The sequence below is a fragment of the Micropterus dolomieu genome, linkage group LG13 (genome assembly GCF_021292245.1).
Source record: "Micropterus dolomieu isolate WLL.071019.BEF.003 ecotype Adirondacks linkage group LG13, ASM2129224v1, whole genome shotgun sequence".
In the NCBI taxonomy this organism is placed as follows: Eukaryota; Metazoa; Chordata; class Actinopteri; order Centrarchiformes; family Centrarchidae; genus Micropterus; species Micropterus dolomieu.
The window spans coordinates 29,786,128-29,803,840 of NC_060162.1; the positions used below are offsets into that span (position 1 = coordinate 29,786,128).

The following is a 17,713-nucleotide window of genomic DNA, read 5'->3' on the forward strand; positions in this document are numbered from 1 at the left end:
TGTTTTTAGGGGGTAAGCAATTGGCCAGATATATATATTTAAAATTTACTTTGCACAGTGGGGGCTGAATTGGATATCTAGAACTAGATTGACCAGGACTTTACTTAGATTTACACTGGGGTATTAATGTGTGCCCCTCCAGCTGTAGACCTTAGTAATGTATACAGCTGTGATTCTACTGGATTTTACAGGCTACAGTAAGACAAATATTATTTGTCATGTCTGCTGTAAGAATTTAGTGGAGACAGAGCAGGGAGAAGCTCAGGTGCCTTTCACGACAAGTCACAGCTTGGAGTAGACGGGACATTAAAAAAGGTGGCCGCGCTACAGCAAACTTTCGGAGCATTGAACTTGTTCTGAGTTCACGGGTTTTATTATTGACAAGTTAGAACACAAATGAGAGACTGACCACCATGTAGAGAATTTTTCTTGCACAATAATTTAATGACTGAAAACAACCCACAAAATGAAACTGCTGATTTGTCCGTCTTGAATAAATATTATAATAATAGTAAGCTATATAGTAGTCTATACTATGATCTGAACATTAACCCTAATCAAACCTTAACCACAGTGGTGTAATAGCAGAGAATGGTTTTATAGTAACATACATACATTATACTTTTTATTTAATGTTTTAATATTTATTAATACACTCATTTATACTCGTTACTCCTCCAGTACACTTAGTACACAGTGTCACCTCATTACTATTGTAATTCCAGCTATCTAACAGAGGTAACTCCAACATGAATAAATTATGTAGTGGCACTGTTAACCAGGAGTGATGGTACCAGACAAGCTAGTCAACAATTTTTAGTTGCTCAGCAGGATGTGCTTTTTTTACCCATGTTACTTAACCACATACTCCATGCAGATATATTGATTTGAAAGCTTAATAACACTATACTGACCACTCACATTCTTGGAGAGAAGAAAAGTGGTTGAGTTTTCAGTCATGTTTAACTCCTTTGACACTTGGCTATTTGCTTCATTCCATTGAGGTTAAACTTACCCAGCAACATCATTTTGCTTCTAGAGTAACTCTGCCGTCAAGAAATGCAACAAACTCATTCGGCTCTCTGTTAACTGGTAAATCGCCCCTCACCGAAAAATCAAGGAAAAGTTGGAAGTGAGGGTAGAAAATGTAAAAGGGTGGAGGATGGGGGTTAACAGAGACAAAGGTCAGAGGACTGAAAGGCAGGAGGACACACACACACACACACACACACACACAAACAGTTTAAACAGGAGGGAAGGAAAGTGTGAGGTGTGCCAGAGGGCCCTCAGTCAGAACCCCAGTAGATGCAGCCGTGGCCTGGCCTCTCAGATCTCAAAGGACCCTTTCATGGTGGAGGCAGCAGGCTGTTGGAATGCAGCAGCCAGCAGTCTTATTCAGCTCTGGGTGGAAAAGCATCCTATTGCCCCTAATGCCTCAATTTCCAAGGCTGTGGATCCATCCCATCAATCACAGTCACTGCCTGATATGATGCATGCGAACTCTACTCAGTTTTTGGTTATCTTGGTTTCTTCTAGTGTACTGATATAACATTAGTTTACTGTACTGTAAGTGTTGTTGGCTGCAAGGTATATATTATATATATATTATCGGCTGATATGAACTAATTGGTACCTACAGGCTGTGTTATTGGTGAGTTGGTAATTTGTCACGTTAATAACATGACTTAAAATATAACAAAAACAGCCAGTGACTCTATTTATCAGACTCTATTCATCATTTAAAAAAAACAATGTTTTTAGTTTGGATAAATCTTATGTGCTGTCGCTGTCATCTCTTCCCTATTTTAAAATAAGTGAAACAGCGCCTCTAAATGCTGTGCGTTGGATGTGTGGTGAAACACTAAATTGCACCACCGTAGACTGACCTGCAGTCTGACTATGCGGGGAGGCCAGGAAGAGCTGGCATCTCTTTGTGAAAAAAATGAAATGTTTAACCAATTAGATGAGGTCACTGTCATGTCAGATGAAGTACGGAATATTTACATTTACATGAAATAATGGGAGCTGTTAGCAACTTTAGCTGGTCCAGTTATGGAGGGTGGAGATTTGGAGTTTTTATAAATAGTTTTAATAAACTACCACTACAGCAGCAACTTAAAATTAAATCTGACAGAAGACCAACGCCAAAACTGGAGCTGTGCGTGGAGAGGAAAAGGGGGTTTGGGACCTTCAATGAGGAAAACTATATCCGTACAGAGTGGCTAGCTAGTAGCGCCAAACTTCAATTGACTCTATTGTTGCAGAGGACATAAAAGCCAGTGGGAAATTCTATAACTTGGTTATTGACCACTTCGCCACCACGAAAGACAGAAGAATGGCCTTTTCAGATAGAGATTTTTGATGTGGTTAAATTGTTGGTTTTGCTTTGCTTGCCTGGATTTAGCTGCTGAATGAACAGTCCACTGAAGTAACCTTATTGTTTTTACTGCGGTGTGTACATATATGAGCACCACAGACGGCACCTGCCACAGGGCACTGGGCCAGGTTAGGCTACCTGAATAATTGTTTTTACTCTCTTGGTCTGGTACTCGGTTGTTAGTCTTGATTGATGTTGTGTTCTAAACATTTGGCCAAGCATTAAATAAGAAGTATGTAGGCCTATTTGATACATTCCCCAACTGCTACTATTCAAATGTAAAACATCTTCTGATTGAGCTTGTGAATGCTTTTTTTATTCTAAACCGAAGCATATTTGTACTGTGCACTATAAGCAGCGGGCTATGTATGATATTTCTTTAAAGTATGATTAAATTTTGTGTAAAATTATACCCTGCACTGTAAGAGCACAATACATTAGATAATTGCCCTCCAAAAGGGACATCTCCTCTCACTTGGCTTCCCCAAAAATTGACAGCCCCCATCACTTGTCCTCTCCTGAAAACACTGATGACCTGCTAACTCTCCTGTTTTTCACTGCCTTCTCCCGGCTTCCTCCTGGCTCACAGCAGCGTGTTTAATGTTACAGTAGTTGGGTGTTGAAAGATACGCTGCTGACAAACTTGATTGCAGATTTATTTCTGAAACAGGGTGGCAGTTCCAGCAAACAGTCCAATCATTTCTCAATTAACTATAGTGTTTAACTTATTCTAAATATATATGCGAGCTGTTTGTCTGTAGTTAGTCAACGTGTCGGAAATGATTAAAGCAGACGGGATATGAAAATAAACGTTAGCCAACACGGCTTCCTGCTAGACAAAATCATCTAGCTCCTCTTTCTAATGCGAAACGTAGTTATAGTTAAATGAAATCTCAAAGTTGTAGACAGTCATGTAGTATTAGGGTTGTTCAGCAAGAGGTCACTGTATCATAGACGACATATTTTACAGCCAGATGGTGGTTGAGGAATGGTTTCTTGTAGCTTTCGTTAGAATTAAAAAGTGCTGGTACAGACATAAAGTAGATGTGAATATGCTACATTGAAAGTAGTTGTTACAGAAGATTATGTGTATGCTAAAATACACATGCTTATTCTCTCCCACTCTCTGTTTACAGATGGCTGAAAAAGTTGCACCTTCTAGCAGCAAATATTCATAGATGTGCAAATGTTAAGTTGTCGAGACTGTAATCTATTTTATTAATATTTATAATCCATTTAGGAAAAGATATCCATTCGTTCATTTATTTGTGGCGGCCCACCACAATATCAATGCTGACCGCCACATATTGATTATCGTTTTCTTTACTAGGCCTACTTAAAACCGTATTTGATTGCAGAGCGCCGTAGCGCATTCGCGCTGCACTTCCTCTCGCTCTCTCTCCCTCTCACTCATGAACACAGCTGCACGAATCGAAAATACACTACTGCTGGTAACGCTGTTAAATCAATTATTGTTATTTCAGTGTTTTTATTTTTTATTTATTTGAAAAGGGACAATGTACACTGATCAACATTCAAAATAAATTTAAATGTACCTGAGTTAGCCACAGGCTAGTTTTCATTGGCAGTCCCTTTGCTTAATGTTGTTAGGCATCCTTAAATAATAAACTAATATAATACAATAAAATACATACAATACAATAGTTATTTAATAATTGACACTGTGTTAAAAATGATAAACAATCATTTAAACAAAATGAGCAGATAAGATCCTATAAGTTGATGACACAGTTATCGGTGATGGGTAGGCCGACCTGATGATATTATATCATATTATTTAATGCCATGACTTGACTCTCAAATTATCCTTCTCATATTATTATAATTTGATACTTAATTGCATATTAAATCACAATATTGGTTAAAAAAAAATTGCAATTAGATTATTTTCCAAAATCGTTCAGCCCTACTTCTAAGTGCTTCATAGTGCTTTCTTTCTTCAGCTATAGCTCCTGGTCTGTTGAAAGGTGTGCTTTATCCACATGGCCAAAGGAACATTTTCTTAGTTTATTTGAAGCATACTGAGATCTTTGGAAAGTCTGATTGTTTCATTGTTCTCTACCACCTCACCCAGTCTGGCTGTAAGGCAAACTGAGCTTTTGCACATACTCACAATGGATACTCTGGCTCTTTATGATTGGGCCTGGCTCTCACTCGGAGCTAATCAGGCACATGTGAGCAGACACAGCGTATGGCTCAGTTAATAGATCGACTTGACTTGGCATTGGCTCTTGCCGTCCCTGTGATACAGACCATGTGCTTGACAGATGTGGGTAGTGGAGGAAATTGGTGGTGCTGAGGACATTAGCGAGTTTAATCCAGTCATAGATGTAGGTAGACATGGAGAAAAGTCTCCTTAAGTATGAGAAACTAGCCTAAATATTTCTGTCTCGGCTGCAGAGGCTGGATTTGTATGCACTCTGTCTTGGCCATGCCCCGGAGATCATCTCTAGTCTTTCTTTAAAATCTATATCCTCCAAGATAATCAAGAACATCTGACCAGCCCAAACTTTTAGACATCCATGTGCTGTTTTCTAAACATCATAGCAGTTATCAATGCACTGCAAGGACAAAACACTAAACTTACTAACTTTGCTGTGGTCATACACAGCCTACTGCTCCCATCCGTTAGAGATCTAAAACAGAAGTCACCAACTACAAACTAAATGGAAACAACAGAGTGATTTTGTTCCTGAAAGAACATTAAATAACAGTGAGAACAGCTATTAAGTGGACAGGTAAACCACATAGCTTAGATATTAAAGGTGTACCCCAGTATTGCATTTCCATGTAGTTAGGGGATTCACTGGAGAAAGAGATGAGATTTCCCACAATGCACCAAATAGCGTCTTTTTATTAAACCTGCCCTGCATTGCAGACATCCACGTCTTTCTATGACTCCAGTTTGTAATGCTGACTGTGATATCTTGAGATATCAATTATCAGATGCAGAGACTTCATCATATGGTGAGCTGGCTTTAACATTGCAACACAACCAACCAGACCAACATAACATACATAATCCCACTATGCAACCTTAAGTGAGAGAACAGCCCTACCTCTAACAGGGTTGTGTCCAGTAGCCTGTTCTGGATACGGTTCCAGGTTGGCAAAGCTCAGACGCTAAAGAGTCTCACCCTGGATCTTTTGTCTCCCCTTGGGCTTTTTTTGGCTGGACTACAGTCTGCCCCTGACTTATGTAGTGATTGATGAAGTTACACCATTGGTTGGTCAGATGATCAGCTGACTTGAGGGCGCATCCACTTCAATACCGGCAGATCCGACGACTTAAAGATGGTGTTGTCTGCCATCTGGTCTGGAGCAAGGTGTCTGGCTGAATTGTCATCAAATTCATTACACATTCATTGTCCCTAGAGAAGCATGTCTTGGGTGACCCCCCAACTATTTCTACAGTTCCACATCATGTCAAAATGTCTGTTAGGCGTTCATAACAAGGTATCGCAAAATGGGTCAATGACATGACATGCATATTTTTTTCAGGTGAGTGAATTATTTTCTGTTAAAGTAATTTTAATCAATTCACAACATTTAATACTTTATTCTACAAAACCCATTTTGTATGAATACATTTTCACTACATTATAATGATATATATTACTTTATGTTCTGGCATGTAAAACTCCCAAAATGTCAGGTGGTGCAACTGTCCGTGCAAATAAACAGATTAAAAAAATATTTTAAATTGTGTTGTAAGGATATTAATTTCATTTAATAAAATATTGTGGCATGATGTTATGTTTAAACCTTTCAAATAAACCAAATTTTACTACCGTAAGCATGGGACAGGTGGTGCAACTTTGTTTTAAATTAAGAATGTTTTACACTCACTAAGCGTTTTCATGAGAATAGGTTGTGTTTACTAGCTTCAGAAGAGCTGCGTTCAATACTACCAATTTAATAGGGAACCTAAAAAAATAAAAAAAAAATAAAAATATGAACACTAAACAGAATACAGTGAGTTCACTCAGAGATATAGAAATTTAATTAAACATAGCCATCCTGAAGTCCACTGTGCAACTGTAAAATACAACTATTGGATTGGGACTCGGAATTGGCAGATACTAAATATTAAATGACTCGGATCGGGGGCAAAAAAAGTGATCGGAACATCCCTATTTATAGTTATCTGAGGAGGAAGATCGAGGGAAAACTGTGAAAATCCCAATTAGCCAGCGGTCCAGAACAGAACAGCAAAAAGTGAGGCAACAGTGGAAGCAAGACCAGTGAAAGCACAGGGAGAGGAACATCAAAAATATTTGATGTTTTTTTCATATTTGATGATTTGTTCAATTACAATCTAATAACACATCCACTGCACTAACCCAGTTGTTTTACTGAATGTGATATCATGTATCCTGTTTTTAATCAGTTCATCACTTCAATAGAGACTGTTGACTAAAACACCTTTTTTGTATTTAAAAGAAAATTAAAATTTTTCAGAATGTTCGCTGTCATTACTAATATGTTGTCAGGTGGGGTGACCAGCTAAAATATTGATTTAAACCGATAAATAATAGGTTAAAGCAAACATATGGTTTAAAACAAAGATGATCATGGATACTGTATTGAAAATTTAAAATTTTATTTGTATTTTTGTATAATTATTTTTCCATCAATAAATGTAAAATTGGATGCTAAAGATACTAAATAACTGGCCTCTACAATGCTATAATCTTAGATAATTGTAAATACAAATCACAAGCAAAAAATAATAATTTGTTAAGCCTCCTCCTGTGGCTCAGGAGGTAGAGCTGGTTGGCCGTTAATCGGAAGGTCGGCGGTTCGATCCCTGGCTTCCCTTGGTTGCGTGTCGAAGTGTCCTTGGGCAAGATACTGAACTCTGATTTTTCTGATTTTATGAATGAGTGTGAATGTTAGTTTCCGTTTGAGCACTTAGGCTCAGTGTATGATTGGTGAATGCAGATGTAGTGTTAAAGCGCTTTGAGTGGTCGAAAAGACTAGAAAGGTGCTATACAGAGCATTTTAATTTATAGACACTCTAGGGAATACTTGCCAAAGATATAACTTCAATAAGTAGGAAAAAACATATATTGTTACAAATATTTGGTTTCGCCACCTGACATTTTTGGGCTGTGAAGTTAAAAAAACGTAAACAAAAATGTATTTAAACACTTTGAAATGTTACTTAACAAATAATATTTGTTTATACACACTGTTCTAATTTCAAAAATATGAATTTTATCTATTTTGAAAAGACTTTTTAAAAATACATTTTTAGAAGCTTTATATGGCTGGACTGCTATTCATTCATTCTGTCACCACTATTAAAGCACCCCTCCTGCCATTTTTCGTTAACATTCTTTCTCAAACAGAGAATAGGGGTGTGGTTAATAGTCGGACGTAATACATTAGCATGACAACCAAAAACTGACTGTGGCTGGAGTGTTCACTAATGATATGCTGTTAACATCACTACACTGTTTAGTACACTTCACTGTCTGGCAGGAGTAGCTATTACTTACCCATGATAGAAACTAATGTGCGCGTATCAATCATACAGTCGATGGTCCTGTCACGCACTGCACACGATAACTCCCACTACGTTTTATGGTGCGCTTACTTTACCGCGGGGGTGTGGGGGGTGCCTTCGTCGATGCATTGGTAAAACGGGCGTCAGTAAAATGCCTGTTGCAGACTGTATATAAGACGGTAGCAGGTGAAAGTGTGACGGGTTTTCTGTCATCTGTCCTCCAACACTGTACGCACAAATGCCATAATGAAAATGAACAGCACACTAAACCAAGAGGAGGAAACTAAAAACAACGCATGCATGACAGTGCGCCTGCGCAAGCTTGGAGAATGACGTATGACTTATGGAATTACTATAGTCATACGTCACCACCCTGTTTTAACAACTATGCAACTTTTGCAACTTTGAGCACAAAATTAAGCCATTTGTAAAAAAAATATTTGGCAAACTATGTGTGTGTAATCAACATTGTAAGGAAATGAAAAATATGAAATATCATAGAAATGTCAAAATACACTGGAGGGGGGCTTTAAATAGTAAACTTGCCATGAAATTTACTCAGCACATTCATTGTCCCCACAGTATGAATCTTTTCCATTTTGGACATTCTGTGAGCTCTCATGTCGTAATTGACGGATTGGCTTGAATGGTACTGATAACATTTATGATCCCACGAGGATGCGCTCTTTCATATTAATGGCCCATTGGCCTTCAAGCACCACCTTCAAGAGAAACCTACCCTACAAGTAGTTCCTTTTGTCCAACACTTTTATATTGTTGATAATATAGTTGATTATAATAAATATATCATCCCAGAGTCAGACTTGACTTGTTTTATTTCTGCTTTAATTTTAACGCTTGTATTCTCTATTGCAATTTCTGCAGGTGATCCAGGTCTGTCAGTGGATACAGATGGTCTGTCTGAAGCTCAGAGTGGAGCTGCACCCACAGCTGAAGGTAAGTTAAAAACTCTTCTGAGCTGTTATCAAAGTGTACAGTTGTGTCTGTTAAAAATCACCTACCAATACTCACTAAAGCTCACTAATCACTATGCTGGATCTTATTTGTTTAACGCTAGTTGTGCTGTTGAGAAATACAGGGCAGACTGGTAAACCATTACATAACAAATTGTAATTTTACATTTCTGTTTGTGTATAGATTAGCTAAACAAAGAATATACATTGTGTAAATTAGTTGGTAGGCATATTTTTGAGATTGTTTCCCAGTTCTTTAAAGCCTAGTTCACACTGCACGATTTTAAGCCCCATTTGCGGCTGTGATCAGGGGTAAATCAGCGATCGATTGGCAGCCGATTGGCATGTGTGAACTACGCAACGACTCAGCAAAACGGCTCCATGGCGCAACTCTGACACGTTGCTGACACATCGCAGACGTCTGTCAGATATCTAGCACGCCAAATATCTGGAAGAGTCAGCCCACTCGACATCCCATCCAGCCAATGAGAGCAGGCAGCTTCTTTTCACCACAAAACACTTTTTACTCCCCTCTAGCTCTCTCTGTAGCTCAGACAATCCCTGCTACCTACGTGTGCTAATCCATTCTTTCACCCAGATCTTTAGACCATGGTGGAAACGCACACAACAATGAGCTGAAGAAGCTTTTAGTTCCTTGAAAAGAGATCCGGGGACTTTTGAATGAGACACGGCTATAAGTTGAATTTGTTGATTATAATATTATTGTGGTTTATTACAACTGAAGTCTTATTTGTGTAGTTTTGTCCATCTTTTCTATTGGTCAGGGTAACATTGTATACATCAGGTTAATTCCTGATTTTTTTGCAACAAATCTGATAATCAGTGTTTTCTTTTTCCAAACTAACTTTTCTCAGCCAGTCTTTCCTCCAGAAGTTAGTGTTAGGGAACTCATGGCAACAGTCAGGCCTCTTAGATGTATTAAAGAGTAGAGTATGTTAATGGTTGTACCTTCTGGTTTTAAGCCCCTTAGTTCTGCCATGCAGCGTGGTGGGTGTTCAGTGCAGCCTCACGGCCTGTGAGCATCAGTCATGTGATAATTTAAGGGGAAGTTTCAACACTGCTGCAGCAGGGTCTGTTTAATACCAGGGTAGGGAAATGGAATGTTACAAAGTGAGGACTGTTTGCATTGACCCTCAGTTCTCCAGGGACCAAAGTGAGCACTAAGCAGTGAAAGTTTTCATGAACATTTTGGAATTATTCTTTCGAACAGAACAAAAACTCAATTATTCTTTCCTTGTTACAATCATTATTTCAGGTGTAGCACATATGACACATTTAAGTAGTAAGTGTAGTAAGGATATTTACAGAGGTCTTTCTTTGTAATTCAGTCTAGGGTTGAATAGTCATTTAAAATTGTAGCGAAATCGCAAATCTCTCAACTCAAATTCATCCTCAGCACTGCTTTATTGATAATAGAATAATGTTTATTTCAATTTACCATATTTACAATCTATATGAATTTATATTTTCTGCCATGTAGCAGAAGGGAGTTCTCAATTTCTTTATATAACCTGTTATACTGTGACAATAAATGTACCTACCTACCTAAAATGGCCTACTGCAATTTTCAAATCGCAGGAGGCACAGTAATTGTTAAGTGTAATGTGTGTCAACAGATCCCTGCAAAAATCACACCATAATTCATTTTAATGTTTTTCAATGAGAATGAGAATACCGATGTTAAAAAGACCATTGCAAATGCAGTAAGAGTCAAAATAATTGATATATTTTAAATGAGATATTTATTTCTAAAACAAATTCAGCCATAATTCAGTCAGCCAGATCACATGCAATAGATTATTATGGAAATATAGAATATGCACAGCATTGATATTTGGTGTCTAGCCTCCAGCCTTGCACTCCACACATAGAAGTGCAGAACTTTGCACAGATACCTTATTCTAAACAAAATAAACATATTTTGTCTATATATTCTTTTGTAAAATAAGCTGAAGTTGTCAATATCAAGTGTTTGGTAAACATACATTTGATGCCAGCTTTTGGTACTTAACATTAGGAATTGGTGATAGACATAAAATATAATATATAGGTAATTTTACATCACAATATCAAAATATGCATACTGCCATGTAGCACAGTTTCTGTAACTTCAATTGAAAAACCTCTATAGACAAAGTAACCAAAGTTGATCTTATTACAGCCTTCATCAGCATCATACCTTGCTCACTTGTGATGGAGATCAATTGTTACATGTGACCTAGTATGTAAGTATAAAAGAGATATAAAATATTTAATTATATAATACAATTATATAAATACAACATTGTTGTAAAGCAGTCCTGCTCATTTATTTGAAGTATTTACAGGCTTGTTACCAAGCTTCAATTGTAAAAACTGAAGCAGATGGCGTCATGAATGCACCATAATTCAGCAGAAGTCTTAGGCTAGATTCACACTTATGTGGGCTGCTTTTTTGCCACATTTCATGTATCATTTCACTTCATGTCATTTGAGTAGTTATTCCTTAGATAAACAGACTGGTTGTCCAAGTGCATCAGGCTTTGGATGCTTGTCACAGACACATACATTCTGGGAGAAAGCTGCTGTTCATTATCTCTATCTCTTGGGGGGTAGGACTAATCAATCAAATACTTGACATTGACTCTGACATTTGAGAAAGCCATACCTACATAATAGTAACTTACTAGTCGCAAAATAGTTTGCCTTTTGATCAGGAATGATGAAGACTGAATAATCCATTGGGATATTCAAACTTGGCCCAGTGTGCTTGTAGGCATGCTGCCTTTACCCCTGCAAGATTGCATTGTAGTCTATTAAAGAGTGGTGATAACAGAATTGGAATGAGGATTGGGGACAGAATACAAGGATGTGTGGGGTGTGGTGTTACAAAAGCTTGCATGCCGAGATCGGTCGTAGGTGCTTCCACCTATATGAAGTCCTACCAATGTTTGCTCCTCTCTCTCCCTCACTGCGCAGCCCCGCCCTTCCCTCTGCGTCTCTAGCTCACAAAGTCTGCAACACTTTATACAATGTAGGCTACTGATGGAGAATGTCACCGGAGCAGATATACAGGGAGAGAGAAGGAAAGAAGCGGGGCACGGAGACTTGTTTGCAGTAGAGGTAACATTACGTTAGGTCTGGGATTGTGAAGAGAACTGAAGGAGGCAGATTCAATAAGTGAGTGACACTTAAATAAGGTGGAGAATGAAGTATATTTAAAACGGTGAAATAAGAAACAAGCTACTACAAATAGTGAAAACATGCCCGCTAATTAGCTAATGTTATGTCCATAGAGGCTTTTGAGCCCGGTTATGGTGCTCGCCCCGGCTCTGGCTCGACACTGGCGCCGCTCTCCATCAGCAGCAGCAAAATGTTGTTATTAATTTGTCATTTCAATGTTAAATAGTGCCATAACCAGGGCAATGACAGAGACACCATTCTATTCAAGCAGGTGGTTTTTAGAGTGTATGTGTGGTGGAAATTGTCTCATGTGAAACCAGCTACCTCAGCAGTCACTACTAATGCATGCACATGCTAAGAGTAGCATTTTGGCATTTTGATTCTTGGAGGCTGTGACCTCAACTCCAGGACCCCAAGACCACTAGATGATAGACCTTACAGGTAGAAGTTGGTGTGGCTGATGGTGTTATATCAAGCACTCCAGCTATAGGTAATGTGCAACAGAGATCTACTGTTGGTCCACTGCTCTTGCTATCAGCTATATAAAAAAGATAATTTTTCCGTTTGCAGCTTTACAATCTGCAAAGTATACAATTCACTTGCCTGTAGACCAACTGTTTACATTGTTCTTGTAGTCATGACATACCCTGAATGCAACATTGATTCCTAAGGCTGAGTATACTCTTATCAATCCTCAGTGTTTATTTTCAGGCTTTTAATCACTATTGCAAGAACCATTCAAGCTGGTTTTGATCTCCAGGTCAACTGTTTCATCCTTCCTTCCTGCCTTGCCCTCACACACTTATTGAGTCATTCAGAGAGTTGCAGTACATCCTTAAATGAAGGATAAAGACGTTATAATTAAAGAGCTGCTTGTTGACATCAGTCATCTGTAGCCTGCTCTGTGGAGAGCTCTGCTTTGACCAGGATGGGAAGCTGGGCTCACATCTCTGTTTTTCCTTTTGTGTAAACGCCAGAGCTTGGCTGCTGCTCGAAATGCAGATGGTACTGAGAGCCAAGGGATTTTTGAGTGTGTGTGTTTATCAATATCTCTGCACCGCCACCATTCCTCTTTATTTCCATATACAGTAATGTGCATAACTAATAGGGATATTTGACAAATCTGCAGGTTCGTCAAACTTATTTGGAAGAGAAAACTAAGGTGAACAGTAAAATTATCACCCAAACCATCCTTTTTATACATCCATCACTTTTATACACATCACACTATTACTAGCAACATTTCAGATGCAATCGCATTCGGTTTGATATTCAAACAAAGTTTTGATCATCTGGATAAACTGCTGATTTGTTTTCAACCTGTCTGATCTCACTTCTCATGTTTCTTGACCTGTTGAATTTTGATGTAGCTATGTCGCTGTGTTCCCAGATCTTAGCTATTAACTCTGTAAGCTTAGTGATGTTATGATAGCAAATAGAAGCAATAGCCATGCTATTATTAATGCTATTGCTATTACATGCTAGTACTGTACTTAAGTACTTGAGTAAATGTCACACTGCACATTGCTGCAGCTCCTCCCTGTGTTGAAGGCTTCGTTTTAGCTATGGAGTGATACATCTTGTCTCTAAATGATCTTTGTTGGGAGTTGCACATGCGCAGTTCCTAGTTAAGAACTACTAGCCAATCAGAAGCAGAGAAGGGCGGGTCAGCAAGAAGCCGGTAAACGCGGCTTGGGTTCAGCTGTATATCCCCTTACCAGCTTAGCAACATGGACTGGAGCAAGCGTTTCAGAGTGGTGAGTTATTAATCTGTAACAAAAGTATCTTTCATCCATAAAGTTTTAACTGAGCTCTGTCTCAGTAACAACTTTATGTCCACTGACTGCCTGGAGGGTAGCTAGTGTTTGGAAGGGAGAGGAGAGCTGTGTGCTGCAGCTCACTGTTTTTCCACCGGTGTTTTTGAGGGCGTGTCGGAGTAGCCGCTTGGCGAGCGTTATATGAGGCGCATTTTGCTTTCATCCCTGTGATGTCACAGGGATGAAAGGGAAACAGCTGGACTACAAACAAGCTGTTTTCAGGCAGTTCAGAGCAGAGTTTTCTATGGGAGATGGGAACTCACTATGGGGTGGACTTTGAGCTTTTTCACTTTGCAAACCTATTACATGCACAAAAAAGGTAGATAACTCAAAAAAGGAGAGGAAAAAGCCTAAAAGCATAACATCCTCTTTAAGTGCTGTGATAAACTGCAACCACATTTTAGCAGATCCTGTAACATTTAACAGCTGATTCCATTTTTATTATCAAATTCTATGATTCCATCCGCAAATGGCTCATTCTAAGGTAAGCATGAACTTTGCGAGGTCCCTATTGAAACTGAAGGAATTATTAGGGCCCGAGCACAAAACGTGCAAGATCTTCTTTCTTTCTTTCTTCCTTCCTTCATGAGCGATTAGGTCCCGCTTATCAAAACCCACTCCTCCATTCAGTGCCATTTTGGTAAACTTTCTGCTCTCACTCTCTCTGTCTCACTCTCTCTCTCTCTTTCTCTCTCTCGTCAATATATCATCAGTCTAAATGAATAAAAGGAATCTTATTTCCAATGTTTTTAGAATAACAAGAACACTGTATCTGCCCCAAGGCTGTTTTAAGGAAGAATAGTTTGAATCATCAACAGTTGATGAGCAGCCAGCAACATTTCAGGCCTCCAGAAAGGGGAAACAGTTGCTTTTGTCCTCATTTACCTTTGTTTTTTCTTTCTATTATTTCATTCCATTACCAAAGGCCATCAATCCAGCTTTATTCCATCTGCAGTCAGCTGCACTCACATCCTACCCTCTCATCACTGCAGAGCTAAAGCTCATGGGCTTGTATCAGTACTGGGAGGGAGAGCTGTCTCGAGGCAAGTAGATAGAAGTGGGGAACTGTTTCAGTGAATTGGTCCATCTGTTCAGCACTGTGGTCAAAAGCTAAATATTATAACATTTACATACTGTTACTACAAAATACAATATAGAAACATATTTTCACAACTCATCCACAGAGAAGGAAGAATTACTTATGCCAACACTTTTTCTGCTACAGCGTGATCTAAACAGACTGTTTTACTTGTAGTCCTGCCAGGGATTTGATGCGTCAGTGTCTGTGATGTGTCTATTCAATTAAAAGTTTTGGGCTGATAAATTTCCATTCAGCAATGGGTGGTCTCAATCCCAGCAGTGAATATGCACCTGGTAATATCACTGAGAAAAGGTAGGTAGGTTTATTGTCACAATATAATAGTTATAATAGTAGTAATAGTTATAATAGTTAAATTGTGTTTTGTAACTCCCTTCTGCTACATAGCAGACAATATACATTAATACAGAATCAATTATAAACTAAAACTGCTAGCAGTTGTAACTGGGGTCCAAGCCCCCCAGCGCCAGCCGCCCCCTCGCTCAGCAGAGGTTGCGTGAGTCGACAAGAAAAGGTCCCCGAGTTTGGTTTAGATTGGCCATTGCATACGTAAGATATTACATCCTGTATTACATCCTGTATTCAGCGTATTACATCCTGTATTCAGCGTTTTCGCAAACATTCGTTAGCTTATAATTGGGACATTGTTTGTCGGATCAAAATTCCCTCTACAAACTTTCTTCAGCTTGGTCCAGAGATGGTCTGTGCCAAGTTTGGTGGTGATCAGAGTTGCCGCTTTGGAGGAGTTAATTAAAATAGTTTTTATAGTTAGTGATAGTGAAAACGTCATCACACAAAGGCGTGTCCTATACCATAGGAATTGGCAGTATCCCCCAAACACGTAGACATAAGGTTTATGATTGTGAGATATAGTGGCAATAGTAATTATAGTAATTATGAGGCAAAATGTGCGTTGGTTCGAAATTCCATTGAAATGAATGGGGTGTTTCCACGGTATTTGAGCTTCGACTATAGCGCCACCTTTAGGCTGAATTGCATCAAAGTTTTTAGGTATCATCAGTGGCCCATGGGGAACAAATGACCCAAATTTGGTATCAATCGGAGTTGTAGTTATTGAGATATAAAATGAATGTAAGTGAATGTAAATAGCGCCAACTAGGGGCTAACTGCACCAAATTTTGCACAACCCCTCAGGGGGGCATGGTACATAAGGTCCTCAAGTTTGGTGTTGATTGACCATTCCAAACTTAAGATATGACGTCACTTCCTGTTTTTTAACATTTTAGCAAATATTTGTTAGCCTATAATCGGGAAATCTTTTTGTCGGATCAAAATTTCCTCTACAAAATTTTATCAGCTTGGTCCAGAGATGGTCCATGCCAAGTTTGTGCTGATTGGACTTGCCGCTTTGGAGGAGTTAATTAAAATAGGTTTTTCAGTTTTTGCGATGTAGCGGAAAAAAAGAGTCTAGGAAATGGGCATGGCCTTTACCAGGAGATTCAGGTCGATCCCCCAAACGCATGGACATAAGGTTTTAAATATGCGCCCTTGTATGCGTGAGTTCCAAGGCCAAATGCATATATAGCACCTCCTAGTGGTAGATGTGTGCAGATTTTTGCGGTACTTGCAGTGGTGTGGACCTACCCTATGAGTTTCGTGTCTGTAGCACTTACTGTGTAGGCTGCAGTATGGGTTTTAGCAGTTCCAATAGGGTTCCCGGCTCCGCTGGTACTGGGAACCGCGATGCCTTGCAATCGCGTGTTCCCAGCCCACTCGGGCTCGGACCCCTAACTAGAACTGCAAGTAGTTGTAAGTGGGGGTCTAAGCCCCCCGACGCCAGGGGACCGTCTTGAACAATTCGGCTCAACTTCCATGTCAATCTGACTTGTGGTTATACAGGAACAAATTTTTCATGTTAAATAGCGCCACCTAGGGGTTAATTGCACCAAAGTTTGCATAGCCCCTCAGGGAGGCATGCCACATCAGTTAATTGTTGATCGGCCATGCTAAAGTAAATGACTCTCTAACATGACTCTTTTTAGCATTTTTCGCAAATATTTGTTAGGTTGTATTTGGAGCAGTTTTTCACGTATCGATCTAGGGAGCACAAGACTGTATCAGCTATACCTATACCATGAGATACAGCATAATCCCCCGAACACGTGGCTATAAAGACTCTGTAGGCGAAACGTGTTGACCTTGCTTATAGTGCTCCCTAGAGCAGGGGTATTCAATTAGATTTCAAAGAGGTCTAGTTAGAGACAATTTCCTGAAGCAAAGGTCTGGAACATCAAAACAACGAACTTGCGTTATCATTCAGTACTATAACCTATAGTTGTATCAACACATGTTTTTAGTCAACAACGGACTGTCAAATCAAATAATATTTCAGTCAGTTTTCACATCAAACTGGAGGGATAATAAATAATAACTATTCAAATATAAATTCTAAATTTAAGTAAACTAAAGTGCCTAATTTTTAGAAAAAATTTAATAAAAAGTGTAGCTTGAAGTGATGAAGTGTAGTCTTAACCAATTTTATAATAAACACTCAACACATCATAACAAATGAACAGCTGTAATGCCTCCTCTTCTCTTTCATTTCCTCTTACAGAGCTACCACTTTCCTACTTTCTGTTGTTCAGTGAGAAACGTGAGCTCCAGCTAGCATATTGGAGATCTATGAGATATTCTGGTTTTGAACTGCCCGTGGGAGGAATGTACATGTAAATATCTGTACATTCTTGATTAAAAGTCATGTGAAATCTC

The 17,713-nt window shown here is 38.9% G+C and overlaps 1 protein-coding gene across 1 annotated transcript in view; it reads left to right on the forward strand.

Moving 5' to 3' along the window:
* The window catches only part of ror2 (receptor tyrosine kinase-like orphan receptor 2), a 68,750-nt gene that overhangs the window by 14,365 nt on the left and 36,672 nt on the right, over positions 1–17,713 (forward strand). Inside the window, exon 2 of the mRNA XM_046067042.1 lies at positions 8,796–8,867. Within this exon, the coding sequence (XP_045922998.1) occupies positions 8,796–8,867 (72 nt within the window). The remainder of the gene's footprint in view (positions 1–8,795; positions 8,868–17,713) is intronic.